The following is an 18,043-nucleotide window of genomic DNA, read 5'->3' as shown; positions in this document are numbered from 1 at the left end:
GACAGGACCCGGGACCAGCGCAGGGGCCAAGCGGAGCGCTGCTCGTCGCCCTCCGCTCGCGCCGGGGGGTCCGGAGGCCGCCCGCTTCGACAACGTCCCAATCTGATAACGGGTGCAGCCCGCCGGCGTCGTGCAGAAGGACGCGTTGCTGTTGATGATGTGGATATCAAGCAGGAGCATCGCCAGTCCACGTACAGGTGCCTCTTCAGCCCTCCCCCAAAAGATCGCCTACCACAAAGCAACAGGGGGGGGTGCATAACAAAACTCCAGCATTTTATCCTGAGCGTCCCGTGGGGGGGTGGGAGCTTTTGCCCCATGGCTCTGGGCCTCCACGCATCGCTGCTATGAAGCGCGGACATCAGGGGAGCCATTTTGGATGTTCAACACCACCCTTTAAATAATGAGTAGGAAAAGGCGGTTCAGCCGGGGGGGGGGGGGGGAAGAGAGAGAGAGAGAGAGAGAGAGAGAGAGAGAGAGACAGAGAGAGAGAGAGAGAGAGAGAGAGAGAGAGAGAGAGAGAGAGAGAGAGAGAGAGAGAGAGAGAGAGCCGCTGCCTGTCTGAACTGTTTGGTGTCAACACTGTTGTTCGTTTACTCTGCGGAACGAATTCCTGCATTTCCCCATACTGGCACAATGTGACGCGCCACCAAGCTCTGCTGCCCGAAATCTGCCGGAAGGATCGAGACGTTTCACGTTCCGGTGTTTCCAAACAAGTGCTCCAACAGCAATCATGGAACATAAGCCTGTTATTATCAACAAAACGAGTATGGAACACCCAATAATTGCTTCGCGGAGGCTGATTAAAATCAAACGCGGCGACGCGCGAGCAGTGGCGAGCGAGGCGCGGGAGAGGGCACCGAGTGCGTCCTAATACCTGTTACACGGTGCCAAGCGTGGAGTGCACTTTGGATTGTGATAGAAATGAGGTCTTTGACAGCTAAAGGACACTCACCCCAGAAACATCGGCAATCAAGTGTGATCAGCACCCTAAACAAAAGGGGAAACGGTGCAATCAAATAATTACAGCCAAGTGCGAGGTCCGGATTCAAATTGCCTTTTTACAGATGCGTTCGCCTCTCCATGTAGGGCATGCATGCGCCCAATTAAATGGGTTCTGTGTGTGTGTGTTGTTTTATATATATATATATATATATATATATATATATATATATATATATATATATATATATATATATATATATATATATATATATATATATGAGAATAAATAAGTAATCGCTCAGCAGAGCAGCCCATTCTCACTGTCAGCTCTGTAATTATTCCATTTGCATTGACATGGACAGACGGGGTTGTCAGATTCTGCCTTTGAGCGCAGCCTTGTAAAGGTTTTCAGAGATTGTGGCGCGTTCAGAGATCTGGGGCTCAGCTGTGCCAGCACGCATAGAGTTGGAGCTCCACCTAGTGGCAGATGAAGGGGAGGTTTTTTTGCTGCACTAGAGGGGGTGGGGGGGGGTGGGGTCGTCAGGCAATCAATGAGTCTAATTCACAGTGAACCGCAGCGCAGGGAGAAGGGCCACCAAGCAGGGGGAGCTTCTGGGTTTGCATCCAGGATGGGGGGTGGATGGACTCCCAAACATGACACAGAACAACCTGTGTTCGAAAGCAAGCCATTGAGCAGAGGACAATCTATTAATTACTAGAACAGGGTCTGCTGCCATCAGCCTTTGTGATGTAAATGACGGGCTCGCGGCCGCCGGGGCAGAGGCACCCGGTTATTAAACCGTCCGGCTGTGGAGGAGGGTCTCGGCGCCGCTCCCCGCCTCTCTGGGGCATCCTCTCTTGGACAGGCTTTAGAGAAGCGCCAACGATACCACCCCCCCCCTGCCTGCCTGCCGTTAATCTGCTCGCACCGCGGGACGAGCGGGGGCGCGGCACCCGGGGCGAGCCGGGAAAAGCGGCTTTCGCGACCGCTCGCGCTGCCCATTCGTCCCGAAGCCGTCGCGTCACGGCGGGGTTCGCCCGCCCCCGCACGTGCGCCCGCCGCCGAAACGCCTCCTCTGCATAGCGCGGGGTAGGAGCCTCTGAAATGATGGGAGCAATATCCCCCATCCGCTGTGTGCTACAGAGATGAGGATGTAAACACCCAACACAAGCAATCACAGAGGGGAGACATGATCAAAGGCAGCTCAGGGAGGAGGGAGGTTGCTAGCAGACCCGCTGGGCTGAAACTCCTATTTGGACATGGTTGTTAAGTGGGATTGCTTCATCACAGGGAAACGACCATTTTCATTTCCATAAACGTATGTATATATATATATATATATATATATATATATATATATGTTCCGAATATGTTGTCATATCCGAATATGTACCACAGTGTGCAGCAGGTGACAAAAAAGTTTGTCTTTTTTGACAGAAACGAAACCATATAGGAGAGATATTAGTGTTTACCATCTGTGGTTCGGAAGAGAGAAATCGCACAAGAAACTTCCATCTTGTCTGCAATGCAAACAACAACAACAACAAAAGACAATAAAAAAGTGGGGGGGCGTGACGTGTTCCAGAGCCTGGAGACCGGACGGAGCCCCTGCGGCTGGGCGCTGCGGTTTGCAGTGGGGGGGGGGGATTTGTGCCGGGAGACGGACAGCCTCCGGTGCCGAGCAGAAGCGGCATCGCTGACCTGCTTGGGGCTGCGCGTGTCAGAAAGCTCCACTCTGGATCACTCTGTCTCCAGATCAAGTGACTTCGGAACGACTTGATTTAACACCAGCCGCGCCGCCACCTCCCAAATGCATACGCTGATGCTGATCAATGCACTGATTCTAAAGACTACGGCGTAGCTTGATTAATAACGTAATAAATCTGTAACAATGATGCTATCCCCATTGTTTTGTTGTCAAAGCTAAAAAATAATGATGACTGGCTTAGGGTTTTTCATTCAAGCAGACCTTAATAGTTACTAATAAACATTAAAGCGAACCAGATCATCGCTGACATAATCATAATCATAAACCGAAATGTACTATAATATGCGTGTTTTTTCTGGCAATCCATCCATTTTGCTTCCTGCTTGGTGCAATGGGTCTTTTGCCTTCAGTAACTGCCTGCTCTGCTCGCATTGACTTTTTGTGTAGAGGGCTGATTTTCCCATTAAGGCATTAAGCAACTTCCACCAGCGAAGTTCACGATGTTGCAAAAAAGAAATAAATAAATAAAATGCCGGATTACAAAGATCCGTGCACAACATCCTTGCCCCTTCAACGAGGCCCCTTTCCAACGCCTCGTGGAAGAGGTAACAGCGAGACAACAACGAGATTCCGAGGCTTTCCTGTCAATAAGCTATTTGGAGTATTGTGGTTCTGCTAGTTTCCTTGATTGCAGGTCTCAAGCACAGGGTTGGTGTTTGTTTCCTTTTGTCAGCACTTGTTTGATCAGCCGCCTCAACTGCTGGCTCAGCTTCGACACCCAGGCCACGTCGGGATGCACTCCGGTGCGGGGACGATCAGATTGGATAGTCATAAAACAAACGCAGATCAGGCCTTTCGATATGCACTTCAGAATGCACCAGATTTATGCCTTCAGCTGTAGTAAGGGTCCGGTGTCCATATCCTACATCCAAAGGTCCATCCACCCGGGGGGGGGGGGGTTGGGCAGACACTGAAGTGGCGACAGCAACAGATGCATAATCCTCCGCTCCAGACATTTCATTCACTCTCTTGTGCATGACCTAATGACGCAAAAACACACAGCTGGCCAGGAAGCTGCCCAATTACTTATGGTCCCATGAGCTGCCCAATTATTTATGGTCCCCATTTAATGGGGGGAGGTGTCTATAAGCAAAGGGATGTGATTTCTATACCTTTCAAAATGTAGAGATGCAGCACTTTAGAATTAAACCTGGCATCCGACGTCGTTTAATTTCAAACCCTGAGAACAGCCATAAATTTCATCGTCCGGTTACGTACCTGCTGCACTATATGCAGCGAGATGTGCAATAAGGGATAATATCATCAAGAGCTTCACTAAGGATGACTGCACACCTGTCCGTGTGTCTATGCAACCTCGTTAACGCAACGGCCATTTGACCGACGAGGTTTCTCAACTAGCCAGGACGCACTGCTGCCGGCGGCGGCGGTCACTTTCGCTTAATTTCGCCAGGCCAAACCGCGCCGATAAACTCATCCACCGACTTCATGGGCTCACGTTCGAAAGACCCAAGGGGGCACTGTATGTGCGGGGCAACTCACGGCTCCCATTAATCGATACGAAACATCTGATATGAAGACTAGCCGCTCCGGTGCCGTCCGAACAACAGGAGAACACCGTAGAGGTTAAAGAATGGTACCCGTTTCTGCTCGAGAGGTGGGCTCTGAAACGCATCGGTCAAACTTTATCTGGTAGAGAGAGGTGTCTGGGATGAAATACTCACTGTAGTAGCCATAGAGGACCGTGTCTTCGATTTGCTTCCTCGTTTCATTGATGGCCGCCCAGTCCTGGAATCGAGAAAACTAATTATTTTTTTCCCCCTCAAAAAAAAAAAAAAAAAAAAGCACCTTTACACCAAAAATGACCACTTAAGAATAATGATTGCTGTTTTAATATTTCATACATTTGGGAAGCACTCATGTCCTTCAGAACTCCATCTCATTAACAGAAACTGGAGCCTCACTACAGTGTATGAGTGGAATATGATGGCACAGTCAATGTGCAATAAATCACAGCCAGGTTTCTAAGTAAAGCCAGCCAGACTCCCAGGATGTGCTCAGCATTTCCAATTCACCGGCACAATGATACAAACAACCAAGGGTTCTCACCCAAAGGAAGAAAGAAAAGACTACAGAAAGCTACGAAAAAACGAAAAAGGACCAGAGTCAGGCTAATTGAGAAACTGCCACCTACCTGTATGGTGGAGGACAGATGACAAATAACATATGACAGGTTTTATATACTGGGAGATGTTGGGTAGGACTGGTGTTGTTTCGGTGATTCGCCACTTTTTTTCTGCCAGTACGTCTTTTGTGTGTGTGTGTGTGTGTGTGTCTCTCACTCGTCTCCCCTGTCCCCACACCACCCTCCCGAAGTGATAGAGATCCTATCAAAAAAGTGCCCCGACAAGTTGATGACTCATAGGTTCTCCAACCGGATCCAAACGCCAGGGCAAACTGCCGTCTACCCGGCAGCAGTGAATCCTTCTTTCTGAGGCGTGCATGAAACTCCTCATCCCAGACACCCGGGGCTGTTCCCCTCCAGCCCAACTGCTCTAAAAGGCTGACTTATTCATTGGCGCACGTGCTCTGCTAAAGCCTCGCATTCTGATCCCGGATCAGCGTGACCCGATAAATCACTCCTTATGCACTTATCCTCCTGCAGTGATGTTACGTCAACTAAACCGAGGAGCTAGCGCATTTGGGTACAGATTAGGTTTGGACACCTGTTGCTTCTACGCCTTATCAGACCTTCGGCTTGCACGAGCGCCAAGATCACCCTGCGTTTTATGGTGGCTATATGGCCCTAGGTACAGTAAGCACAAAGATCAAAGCCTTGTCACTGAACTCAGACATGTCTGTCCAGAAACAGCACCCGAGACCTGCTTGGCAAAACCAAAAAGTGCCTCGGGAAAGAAAACAGATGTGACTTTGCGCAGATGTGACCCGACGGTCAGCCCGTAATCTCTTTCGGGGCTTGCCGACGGCCGGCAGGCGGCGGGCGTCAGGCCCCCCCCCCGCCACCGCACCCGGCCCTCCTGACCAACAACAGCCGCCTGTCCCCTCCATTTATTATGCAGCGGAGGTCTGTGTGTGGTGCTGAAGAATTGGGTTCAAGAGGCGCGTTGCCTTCGTCCCTCTCCAGAGAGGGAAATTCTCCCTCTGCGTATCTTGGCTTTTCACATAGGAATTGTGGTGTGTTCATCTTTGTATTGCCCTGCAAATTTGTATTATTTTTGCATATATTAAGAACAAAAAGCACAAAACCAAATGTTCTGGCTGAAACTGTTCATTAGTGGGCATTGAGGGGTCAAATTAAATCAGAACTCAATTATTATGCTTAAAAAAATGAAAACAACATTATCTCAAATTAGTCAAAAAAGACCATGGGTATGAGAGACGTTATTGTGCAAAATTTACATGCTTGATCCAAGCACTGGGCTACAGAGATGGAGAAAACACACACACCAAATGATTGCAAATGAAATCTTTTTAGGCATCTCCTAGCCGTGAACAAGTCCTCTGCAAACTGCAGACAACACTTAGCCATCCTCTCTCAAAATCTGGGTCGGGAAAAAAATACCTCTACCTCTTGCACATGAATTTAATTACTGCCTTAAATAAAAGCAAAACAAATCATGACTGCAGGACTTTGTTTAAAGCCCTGCTCCAGTGCGACGTAAGACATTACATAACAGGAGTCTGATCCGAACTCGGGTTCTCTCTCTGTGAGCTGCCGCCTATCTATGTCATCCCTCTCCAGCCAATCGACGCTCATCGAGCCTCGAGATGTTTAAGTTATTCACAAAAATGTTGATACCTTGTAAGTGCCGTTCGGGTACTTCATGAAGGACACTAGGAAGATATCCACCGGGAGGAGAGCAGATGTGATCAGGGCAACAGCCAGAGCGCATATCGCCGTAATGGTGGAGATGACTTCGCTCTCTTGCCGACTCTGGTACTTCCGAATATACACCCAGCAGAAGGCTAAAATAACCTAGGAGTGAAACGCAAAAGGGACTTTAAACTTTAACATTCACAAGGTGTGCATTCTTTACCTTTAGCGAGAAAGAGCAAATGAGATAAGAGAGATTGGGAAATGCATACATTTTTTAAGTGGCAAAGTAAAAAGCTGTCTTATTCTTAAAGGCACTAAGGGTGGGATAGTTATAGGTTTTTACAGTGATACACTGCAGTATAGAAGTCTAAATCATTTAGTTTCACATTTTAATAATCCCAATGAGTCTTTTTAAAAAGTCACAAAGTGACAGGAGGCAAAACCCTGTGTCGCCAATAAAGTCCCAAGAGTGGATTTTTATTTTAATTGTTTGAAAGAAGTTACTTTTTAAACGTGGTGAAGTAATGTTCAATGAACAATGTCATTTGCAGCATATATTTTACAATAGACACAATAAAACCACCTAATGATACATTTACTCACTGATTACACGATAGGACAATATTAAGATTTACTATCTCTAAAAGGCAAAATGAGATTCAGGTTTCGGCTGAAGAAAAATATGATAAAGACTTTTGCTAATGACTTGCACATCACATGCAGAATGCGCATCCCCCCCCCCTTTATTACACATTCTCCCACCCTCACTCAGTAACCATTTCAGATGCCTTATATTGCACATGTGTCTTATAGATGCCTATTATTTCATTTTATATCTGTACATTTAGAGGCTACAGCTCACTGTGCACAGTCTGTCAGTCATCTTTCACGCCGTTCACCACAGGTCAGTGAATATATGAATGGCGTGCATCCTCAACACAACAGTGACGCTGTCGCGGCCGTGGGTGCTGCTTTGTTATTAGAGTTGGAGGGTTGCTAACGCAAAATCTGCGCGGCAAGACGAAGTACGGTCTCGAAATGTACACAAGGTCCTTTATGAGCTATACTTCTGCATGCACATATGGTCCTAGACCAAGAGTATATAGTTTACCATCTCGGAAGCAGCAATCATTGAGTAATATCTTATGTAACGCAATATAAATGTAAGGAGTTTTTCCGCCAGCACTGTTACAATAACCAACTGAAAACATAAACTTGGGACTAGATATATATTGCAAATTTTATTTCAGCATAACCATGTTTATTTGTAGTTTTTCAGTCCATATCAATTATCATGTTCTATATCTAAATACTCCGTGTTCTACACATCAGACATAACATGTTTCTATTAATTTTTTTTTTTAATAGAGAACAATTCTGTTTACAAATGAACCAATGAACCACTTGCATGTACCGAACCAAAAGGTCCTGTTTCAAAAAGATGACTTAAAAAATTCCGTATGAACAGCTACCAGTTTTGACCTAATTGCTTGGATAGACTACTCTAAACAGGCTCGTGTCAACAACGCGCAGAGCAGCAAAGTCATATTCCAGGCACACACACGGCGCGCGCTGAAAACAGGAGATCAAAGGACGCCGTGTGCAGACGGAATCAATCAAGAGGCCTGCATGCATGCATACATACATACATACGCCTCGGCGCCGTGCATGCAAACGAAGAACAAAAAGGCAACCTGCATGATTAAACAGCGAGCACCGCGTGTGCTGATTACGGCGCCATGCAAAGTTAAGCGTGTACTTAAATCCCTATATTAGATTTCAGGTCGACCAAGAGAACACGAAATTAGCATTGATCGCATAAATAAATAAATAAATAAATCTATAATATTGCTGAATTAAAAGTACTGATTTTATTAAGCGAAACCAACCACTCCTAAACAATAAATATTTGTTCATCAAGTAAGATATTCTTCACATTATAAATGGATTTGGTTAAACAGCACAGCCTCTGCTACTCAGTACAATGTACTCACAGCCTATAACTATAGGTGTTACTATGCAGAACTGCATTTATATATACTGAAATAAATAGATAAATGTGTTTGTCTCCAATGGCACTATTAGCTAGGTAGGTTAGTTAATAAAATAGCATGTCTATACACTACTATACGTCTACTCTAGATAGCTAGGTTAGCTAAGGTTTACTATGGCCATATTTCACAAAGGTGTCCCTTGCCACAATGACATCATACCACATATTTTCTGCCCAAAGGTCGTTGCAGAATGAAGACAAAACGTGTGAAGAACAAGCTTATCTTTTATTCATGATGAAATCAACGCTAGCATGTTAGCTAACCTAGCTAGCGTACGTTAGCTTGTTGAGCATATTCAAACCTTTGACAGGCTTGTATTCTGGAATACACAGTCCGTCTAGCTACCGAGTAACCTAAATACGCGCAAAACATCGTCTCATCCGCACACGCATTCGGCTTACCACCAACACAACGGTGAAAATAGACCATCCAAGCGCAGACTCGGTTAGCAACGTTGCCGAGGCCGCCATCTTCACTTCACTTCCTGCAACAAAATCACGTGGTTTGTATCGCTGACTGAAGATTCGGGGAAAAGGTGCCAGAAGTAACAGGCTAAATAAATAAGGAGCCATGTCCAGTACGTGTTCATAACCAATATATATATATATATATATATATATATATATATATATATATATATATATATATATTATTTATTTATTTTATTTTATTTTTATTTATTTTTTTTTTTAAGAAAGGATTTAAACAATGTTTTAACAAATATTTAAAAATGTTTATTATAAATTTTTCTTTACTATTGAAATATGGACATCGCGTATTAATTTGATATATTTATTCATTAGTTAAACATAATATTTCAATTCAATTATGTTAAAATATATTATTTATGTTATGAATATGTATGAATATTAATAATATGCTTTGAGGACAGAAGTCCTTAGCCTGGTCTGCAATATGGCATTAAACAAATACAAATTTTTGAATGCGTGTTTGCATGGAATTTTTTTTGTTTGTTTGTTTGTTTTTTGGGGGGGGGGGGTTTGTGGGGTTTTTTTTTTTTTTTTTTTTTAAGTTAGTTGCACACTTCTGAGTCGCAGGCTATGTTTTCTACAGTCCACAACTGTGTTTAATTGTTTCAGTCCAGCCAGAAATTGTACATGGAGTCTGTTTATTTAACTAAGCTATAGGAGTTAAACAGGCATGGTCACATGCTGTTTGTGTTGACTATAAGAGGTCCATCCAAAAGTAGAACACATGCCTAGGAGACTGATGGTAAAGAACAGAAATATTTCACATTGTCATAAAATTACAGTCTTCACTTAAATACAGTCCAGTGGAAACTTTGCTCTTGCGTCTGTTATCATCTAAAGCACTTGAGCTTCAGTGGGTGGTCCAGTCACTGTGAGTGCTCACTTACAGGAGAGGTCCCGCAGCATTCTGCTGTTATTAAGCAAGCTACACTTCAGTGATGAATGCTTTCCATAACGTAGCTTCAGTGTGACTACGCTCTACAGATGCTTGTACTGTAGAGCATCTGGTAGCTCTGTAAACTGTATTTTTGTGCAGTCTTAGTTTCCCAAAGACAGAAGTTCAAATAAATATGAAATAGTAAGTAAGGTAATATAGAAATTAAATGCAAATATTACACAGTACTCATACACTTCTTTTTTTTAAATGGAACTCTTATTAACACATAATAGTCTTTGATCTGTGAAACAATTTGCTTGATTCTCCATTAATACAATAGAACTTTGGTTTGATTAGTCTGATACTTCCACCTGATGCTTGTCCCAGGTGGGCTAACGTATCTAAGTGCTAATCCTATAAGATCCTTAGTGCTTTTCTGATGAGGCAACAAAGACATGGGCCATTCACTTCATGTGGTTTTTATTTCTAAGTGTAACTGAATTAAGTCATTAATTCATGAATATACAGACAGACAGTCAGTCAGAAGAATTAAAATAAAGGTAGACTTTTTTTTTTAAAGTTATAAAGGCAGGAAGGAAAGTATTAATATTCCTTTGCCTTATAGCGGCATGTACAGCTGCAGTTGTGAACGGCATACTGTAAGGACATCAATCCTCCAAAAGTGCACAAACTCGGCAGGTTATGACTGCATACACAACACAGAAGCCTCCTTCAAGACACCCATTTAATTAACATTCACTCTTCCTGTAGGGCACATAATGCAAGCTATTCAAGTGCAAATTCAATTGCCCACACATATGAGACAGATCAAAGTCGACGAAAGCTATGTTTGTGTGTCAGAAAAGCCCACTACATAGATGCTTAATGCTCATTTTGATGCTGACTATTCTGATCTGACTGTCCTGGGCATCTTTTTAGGGAAATTCTGACTTAACAGCGGTAATACACAAGGACGTCGTGAGAGTTTTGGAGCACATGAAATATATTGAATATACGTCCTTGTGAAGGGGTAATAAATGTGAGCAATCAGTATCCTGACAAATCTGGACGTGATGCACATTTCCAAGCATACAACACCGCATGTGTCATCAGTTTTTGCACCAAGGGAACTTTCATACGCGCCCTGAAACGATCTCCTTTTTCAATTCATCTAGAGGTGAAGTCATTCCGCATAGGTGATCTGTTCACAACGCATGGCAATTGTCAGGTTCTTTCCCAGGGTCACATGTGCAGCAAGAGTTCGTGAGTCCGGCTCCCTCGCTGGCGGCTTCTTAATCACGGGCGCTGAGTCACAGACACGCATCAACCACAGAGCCACAGTTTCCCTGCCGCATGCTGAATTAAGCCCCAGCTCCTGAACGAAGCACAACTAGCTCTTTGTCCATACAAACACACAAACACACACACACACACACACACACACACACACATACACATCCTCCCACACAGACACACTTACATGCGTGCATGCCCACACACACACACACACACACACACACACACACACACACACACGCTTTCTTTATGGTCTCACTTTCAGAAAGTGACGAGCTCAGCAGGATTTTTCAATGGCATACATCATATACACAATCTGCCCACTGTCTTTTCCCCGCAATTTTTTTTTTTAGCTCTTCAAACGAGCGGGGTCTTACACTAGCCAAGGGAACGCAGTCGGATTTAATGAAGATAATTAAAAGTGTGAAAGGTTGCAAGTTAATAACGTTCACAATGAGATAACGCTTAAGAAGGGGCTGACACTTAAGGATGATAGACAGGTCCTCTAAGTAGAGAGAAAGCTCTTCTTAAATTAGCATTAGCCAAAGGCGTCCTAAGGGTCTCCAGACTTCAATAAACAAGAGCCTTTGAAACTTCTCGACTTCTCAGCAAGCAGATGCTTCGTAGTAACTTCCTGTGAACTGTACCCATTGGCATAGTGCAATATTTTCAGACTCCACCACGAGAGGTAGGATGGAGGGCCTTTTTAAAATTTGTATTATTATTTTTAAACTTATGATCACCTCCCAGGGACCCCACTTCCTCTATGCCACTAACAAACTACAGAAGTGCACAGGAAATGGAAACAGATAGATAGAGAGTAATAATTTGTTTGTAAAGGTTCAAACTGTTCCAGATCGATATGAAGGAACATGTGTGTATGCATGGCAAGGCACATCACAAAGTCTAATGAAGGGATCAGAAAAAGGAACATGTACTTTTGGTGATGTGAGACCCATAACCTCATTATAACTTCCCTTCTACCCTAACCTTTATTTCAGTCCGATACTTCCCCAATATTAGTCAAGTTCAAGTTCAAGTTTGGTTTATTTGTATCTAGTCCAATAGATATGTAATATGTATTTAATTAGCCTGTATATGGGTATATTTAATGCAATAGATATGTAAAAAAACAAGTTGTAATAGAGTAGTTATTTGCCTCCTTCTGTAATTAATGTGGCACCCTGAAATCATATGTTGTACCTGATGTACCTTTATTGAAGGGAGGTGCTTACCTGACGACCTCCGTGAAGAGCTGGTGAGGTAGAGGTTTCTTAGAGGATACCATGAAATGAGCTTTATGTGAAACCCTAATGGTTTGGGCCAGGATATTTGACAGCTCATCCTGTGTTTGTAGTCAGTGCGAAGAACAAAATATCATAACATAACAAAATGTATTATATTATTTGTAGCAAACCTTTCAGTTATACATATTCGTCCCGCGACGCCGCCGCACCAATCAAGTCGTTTAGGTGCAGGAGTGTTGCTTCTCCAGCAGGCCGCAAAATGAAAGAGCCCATTGGCCACCGTAGGCTTAAAGAACAACCCCGATTGTCTGATGCATCCAAGCAGGTCCTGCACTGGTGTATCAGTGATGTCAGTCCATCCCAGCTGAAGTTGAACTAGACCCTCTAGTTAATTTTGGTAAGTCCTGTAACCAACTAGCTACGTCTGTAGTATCTCCTCATCCTCCTCCTGGATGATGGGTGCTCTCAAAGACTCCCTGAAGTGCCAGAAGTCCACTACCAGTTCCTTTTTCATGCTGGCGTTTAGCTGCAGGTGGCTTCCCCTCCACGGCAAGATGAAAGTCCCCCACCAGGGAGGGGTGCAGGAAACTGAAGAAAGTTGGGATGTCTAAAACACCTCCTTCAGACAGCACAACGGATCTTCTGTCATGCCCTTAGATGCTAAGGGAGTGCTGGGCAAATGCGTGGGAGTGAAATAAGATCATGCCCCGAACAAGTTTCCTTCTACCACTGGGCTTCCTGTTTATCCAGGTGATGTTCCACATTCCTCACCATCTCCTTCACATTGTTCTACTGTTTTGGCTATTGGCATACAGCAAATCTGGTGTCCCATTTTCGCTTGTGTTATCTTCTGTGAGTGGAGAAGAGAAAAAGACTGAAAGGAAGCACAAAAGCTATTAAATCTTCAGAAATGGCCATAAAGGCACTGGGATGATCCACATTACATGTTACTTCTACTTTGGCAGCAGCGGTAGAGGCCAGTTTTTATGATTTTAGACATAGAAATAAATCAGGCTACAGACTACTAGCGGTAACTACATCTTATTACAGCCTTTTGTGTATTTATATATATATAGATTTTAGAGATACACCAACAAAGATTAACTTTATTCTAAAAATAACAACAGGTGTATATATTTCACACGTCCTATTGTGTTTGGACACAAATCTGCTTAATTGTAATATACGGAAACGAGCATCAGGTGTCAGTTACTTCCCAGAATGCCTTGCACCGCTCTTTAGTTGGTCTGATTACCATGACTTTAAATAACCTCTATCCTGCACCTCAAACAAATTTCTTCAAACAAGATCAGAATATATTTCAACCAAGTACAGATACTGCACTCATTACTGATCTCTAAAATTGTTCTTTGAAAAAAAAAAAAAAAGACTTCCTCCCAACCTAATATCCGAGCTGTGAAACCTGAGAAAATTGAAAAGTCAATAACAGAAAATCCAGCACAATCCAGTAGCAGAAAGAGACTAATGATGTCCATTGTTTCAGACAGGTACCGTTAAGAGCGAAACTGAGGCCGAACCTATCGCCAGTGGCGTTGCAGAATCCTATTAATACCGCCATCGGTGCTAGATTTCACCTTGTGTGGGTCAACGCTGGTGAAACGACGGAGCACCAGCAGGCGGGTGAACGAGGCCGTGTGCGGCCGCCCTTCTCCGGTCGTGTGCCGTATCCGGTTCCACTCGCAGAACAGAGCAGCGCATGCAAAGGCTATTGTTCGGGAAGCACTTTAGACGGGCTTTTCGCCCGCGTGCCGTTTGCTCAGCCATGCAGAGCAACAAAGCCCGTTCAGCACGCGCGCTATTGAAATAGGTCGAGAAGTGTTCGGGATGCGGGAAGTTGAGAAAATAATGCAAATAGTGTACACTAAGTACTTGACAGGTGCACGGGAGCAGGTGTTCGCGCCTGATATGCTGGATACATTAGAAGATTTGTTTGCTTTGGAAGTTTTTTTTTATTATTTCTTTCTGTGCAGTCTTTGGGCATGAGGAAATAAATAAACACGGAGCACTAACTGGGACCTGAAAGGAAATTGTCATCATCTATGAAACTGGTGCAGCGCCCAAGGATGACCCTGGACTCTACCGCCAAGCAGAACACCTGCCACCCTCTTGACGATTTCACATTTACCCGTCTTATATAGGGAAGAGGGGCCTCGCAAAATCGGTGTTTACCGGCAGTCTTGGGCCTGCCTAAAGCCCGACCACAAATCGTCCGCTAACGTTATGTTGAAGTTTCGTGTGGCCGCCTGGAGAGCGTTGTTCAATCATACGTGATTGTGCTTGTGGATATTTCTGCCTGCTCCCTAAAAGACCGTGCGAGTAAATAAACGGATGACTTTCACTTGACCGCATTTCCCTTTAGGGCATGAAAGAAAGCGTACAGGGTAATCGTTGGGTGTAAACATGCTTCTGCGCCTAATGCTACCTTGGTGAAGGCGCGACGACATGAAAGCGGTTTGGGTTTATGTTGAGACCTGGTCTGCCTCAGACTAAAGAAATAGTAAACAAAATTGGCATGTTGCTTGAACTAGGCTGTAGCATGTATGTTGCACCATCTTTAGTATTTGTATGCTATCAGAATTTTAAGAGTCCAGCTACATTTAACAATGGCTCTTATCATCTATTAAGATATTATTGCACGTCAATGACATAAGAATATCAAGGAGGGGGGGTGTAGGAGATTGCTATGTCATTCAGGACACAGTGCCAATGTTAAAAGCTACACCTTCCTTGTGGCTTGTGGCCATGGTGACTCATTAAAATAACAACAATAAGTTTTGCACTAGGCTTCTGTTCTTTAATGAAAGTGCTTGTAGCTTTATTTATAGTTGTACTTGATCCAGCGATGCTGTCCACAGAATGCCAGCGCACAGAACAGCGTAAGCGAGGATGGCGGTGAAAACAGTGGGTAATTAAAAATACAGAAGTATAAAACAGATAGAACAGTATTTAGTTGCAAATTCAGTATCGCACAAATAAAAACCTAATGCCATTATTCAAAATGGTGCTCTTGTGATAGTAAAAATGAAATGGAAGCAAGATATCCGAGTAGTTTGAGAAGGCTAGCCACAAAATCTCATAAAAACTACACGCAGACTGTTAACTCTTGGTCCAAAAGCTACAAAGCTGTTTAAGTAAACAGTACCTGTGAAAATGTGTTCACTTAATGAGTGTTTTAAAATGAGTAATCCACTGTATAAACTAGCCTACTGTGAGAATGTTTGTTAAGTATGCAGTTACTCTGTTTGGCACAGCAGGTCCCGCTGCCAAAGTGATCTTAGTTTCAACTGGCAGTAGCAAGAATTCCAAACATTACTGAGTTACAAGTTGAATCTCACTATAATGCAATGTTTACTCATGTTCCAAAGCTTCCAATTAGACTGTGAACCAGTCTATAATGTTATTTGAAAGGACGGGGGATAAAACAGAATTCCGGTATCCTGTATACGGAGGGCAAACCATGCAAATCTTCATCGACTATTTTCTTAAAATAAATAAATAAATAAATAAATAAATAAATAATTAATTTTGTCAGCATAATAAGGTCCATGTGGATTTACGGGTGAATATCCAAGTTACATCAATATGAGCAGGCTACAACAATTTACATGTAAAATTGTAATGTTGCATTTAATTTGATTTTTTTTTTTTTTAAACAGACCACTAAACAACACTGCTCGCCCGTGCTGATATATAAAGTGTCCAAATTATTACGCGTGTCGAGTACTCCATTGTAGCCTACTAATCACACCTAAAAGCGACTTTCATCTGTTTGTGCGGTCTTCACCAGAAGCTTGTAAGTGATGTTCCGTGGCAGTCCTATCTAATGTCTTTTAGTAACCTAATGAGTGAGTGGGAGGGCCAGTCTGCGCGACTAATAAGGACAGTGTTCCTCCATGAGGTTCCATTCTCATTTTTTATTTGCAAGTGCGCTTTGCGCCCTTAACATGTGTTCATAGCGCTCAAAGGGCTGTCCTTTCGTGCTTTGAAGAAAACTTTTCCAGCAGATGTAAGTAGACCGTGTTCTCTCGCTTGAGGATCTGTGTAATTGATTTTTCCTCGGTTAGTGTCGCTTCAGGGGACTTGCTTCCAACTGCCATGCCTCCCGTGCCATTGATAACGGATGGTCATTCTTTGGACATTTTACGCCCCGTTCGAGGTCTGAGTCCCGACAGCTGAACGTCGTTTATAAAGTCTTCTTGCGTTCTCCTTGGGTGAGAGGGCACGGTTTACTTCCCGCACGATCTAGCATGTTGTCATTCGGTTACGAATGGAAATGAATAGGTCGGAGGATTTACTTAGTACGATAGCGCTTGCTTTTGCGTACACTCTTGGGATGACTTAACTGTCATATAAATGGCATCCGTGTTTAAGGCAGGCGACACTTTCCGCGGTGAAGTAGCGTAGATCAAACTATTTCAGTGGTTTAACAACAACAGTGCAGAACAGAACACCAGAGGGTCGTGCGTATTTGGGTATTTGCGTATTTGAGTTCAGGACGAGATTTACTTTCGATATGCTTTCCCGGATTTCTTCCGTTGATTACGAGAACGCTGGTTGTTACTTGATGTAACACCTTCGTTGGCACCAGTGGATGATAAGGACATACTAACGAATACTTGGCTGTCCCCCCCCCCCCCCCCAGTGGAGGTCCACGTGATCCTTGATCGCCATTTATTAATGGAATATGTTACTTCATATCCGAGACGAATTTGAAGACAGCGGAGTTATGTGTCGGGTTCAAGTTCAAAATACAAGTCAACTGCACATTTTACGCATGGGGTGCAACTGTTTTAATGCAGTGAACTGTGAGAAAAAACGTACTGAACGTATATATCAAGTTTGGCGGGTCACATATATGCTTCAGTTTCATGTAAGAGAAGAAGCTGTCAGTGATATGCCGTATGCCAGACTGTTTGTTTACGCGAATCTGGCACTTGTCTGGGGACGTCCGTCATTACGCATTGCCTCTCCACGACAGCAGCTTGTTCCGTTCCGCAGAAGTGAGATGTCACGTTTATTGTAAAGTCTCTGCAGTTCACAATAAACTCTTTTTGTCCGTGATGCAAACGTATACTTATGTCGTTAACCCATAAAGCAATTTGAAATGTGATATTAGCGCATTAACCAGCCACATTTCATACTATAAAAATGGTAAAGCTGCCTGTACATTATATCATTGTATATTGTAAGAATTAAGTTGGTTACCCCTTATATCTGTTTCTGTTTCATGTTTCTTTTATTATGTTATTTCTCATGTTCCCTCATATGTTAGACATGCTTTTGTTAACCTTAAAGGCCTCTGAAAAGTGACATTGTACTCTATTTTAGGCATCCAGGAAGCCCTTTCTCATGTGCAAAAGAAGATATGACGGACTGGCTACGATGGACTGTTTTCTTCTGGGTAGTAAATGCCATTCCTTTTGCTTTTGGCATGGCTGTAAATGAGAGAACAGGTATGTATCCTGTCAGTATGTGACCTGGTCCATTCGCATACCTTTCAAACAACACTCGCTGTTCTCATCCGCCAGGCTAATTTTACTCAGGCAGTCG

General features: G+C 43.6%; 2 protein-coding genes across 9 annotated transcripts in view; one reads left to right on the top strand and one right to left on the bottom strand.

Moving 5' to 3' along the window:
- Positions 1 to 9,064, bottom strand: part of lmbrd1 (LMBR1 domain containing 1) — a 57,018-nt gene extending 47,954 nt beyond the window's left edge. For 2 of the 3 annotated variants that reach the window (XM_027016555.3, XM_081714586.1), the window contains exons 1-3: positions 8,963 to 9,064; positions 6,490 to 6,666; positions 4,394 to 4,457 (exon numbers count right to left, since the gene is read on the bottom strand). In XM_027016555.3, the coding sequence (XP_026872356.2) occupies positions 4,394 to 4,457; positions 6,490 to 6,666; positions 8,963 to 9,031 (310 nt within the window). In that variant the 5' untranslated portion in view covers positions 9,032 to 9,064. Of the gene's footprint in view, positions 1 to 952; positions 979 to 4,393; positions 4,458 to 6,489; positions 6,667 to 8,962 lie in introns of those variants that run through there. The other variant, XM_035530180.2, reaches the window with a different exon arrangement.
- A 7,330-nt stretch (positions 9,065 to 16,394) lies between these two features.
- LOC113581419 (collagen alpha-1(XIX) chain) overlaps positions 16,395 to 18,043 on the top strand; it is an 85,787-nt gene continuing 84,138 nt past the window's right edge. For 5 of the 6 annotated variants that reach the window (XM_081714582.1, XM_081714581.1, XM_081714580.1 and 2 more), the window contains exons 1-2: positions 16,395 to 16,499; positions 17,822 to 17,946. In XM_081714582.1, coding sequence (XP_081570708.1) covers positions 16,498 to 16,499; positions 17,822 to 17,946 — 127 coding nt within the window. In that variant the 5' untranslated portion in view covers positions 16,395 to 16,497. Of the gene's footprint in view, positions 16,500 to 16,544; positions 16,705 to 17,821; positions 17,947 to 18,043 lie in introns of those variants that run through there. The other variant, XM_081714579.1, reaches the window with a different exon arrangement.

The sequence above is a fragment of the Electrophorus electricus genome, chromosome 5, assembly GCF_041902795.1.
Source record: "Electrophorus electricus isolate QZ-2024a chromosome 5, ASM4190279v1, whole genome shotgun sequence".
In the NCBI taxonomy this organism is placed as follows: domain Eukaryota; kingdom Metazoa; phylum Chordata; class Actinopteri; order Gymnotiformes; family Gymnotidae; genus Electrophorus; species Electrophorus electricus.
Note: the sequence above shows the minus strand (reverse complement) of the source record. Positions and strands in the feature narration are given on the sequence as shown.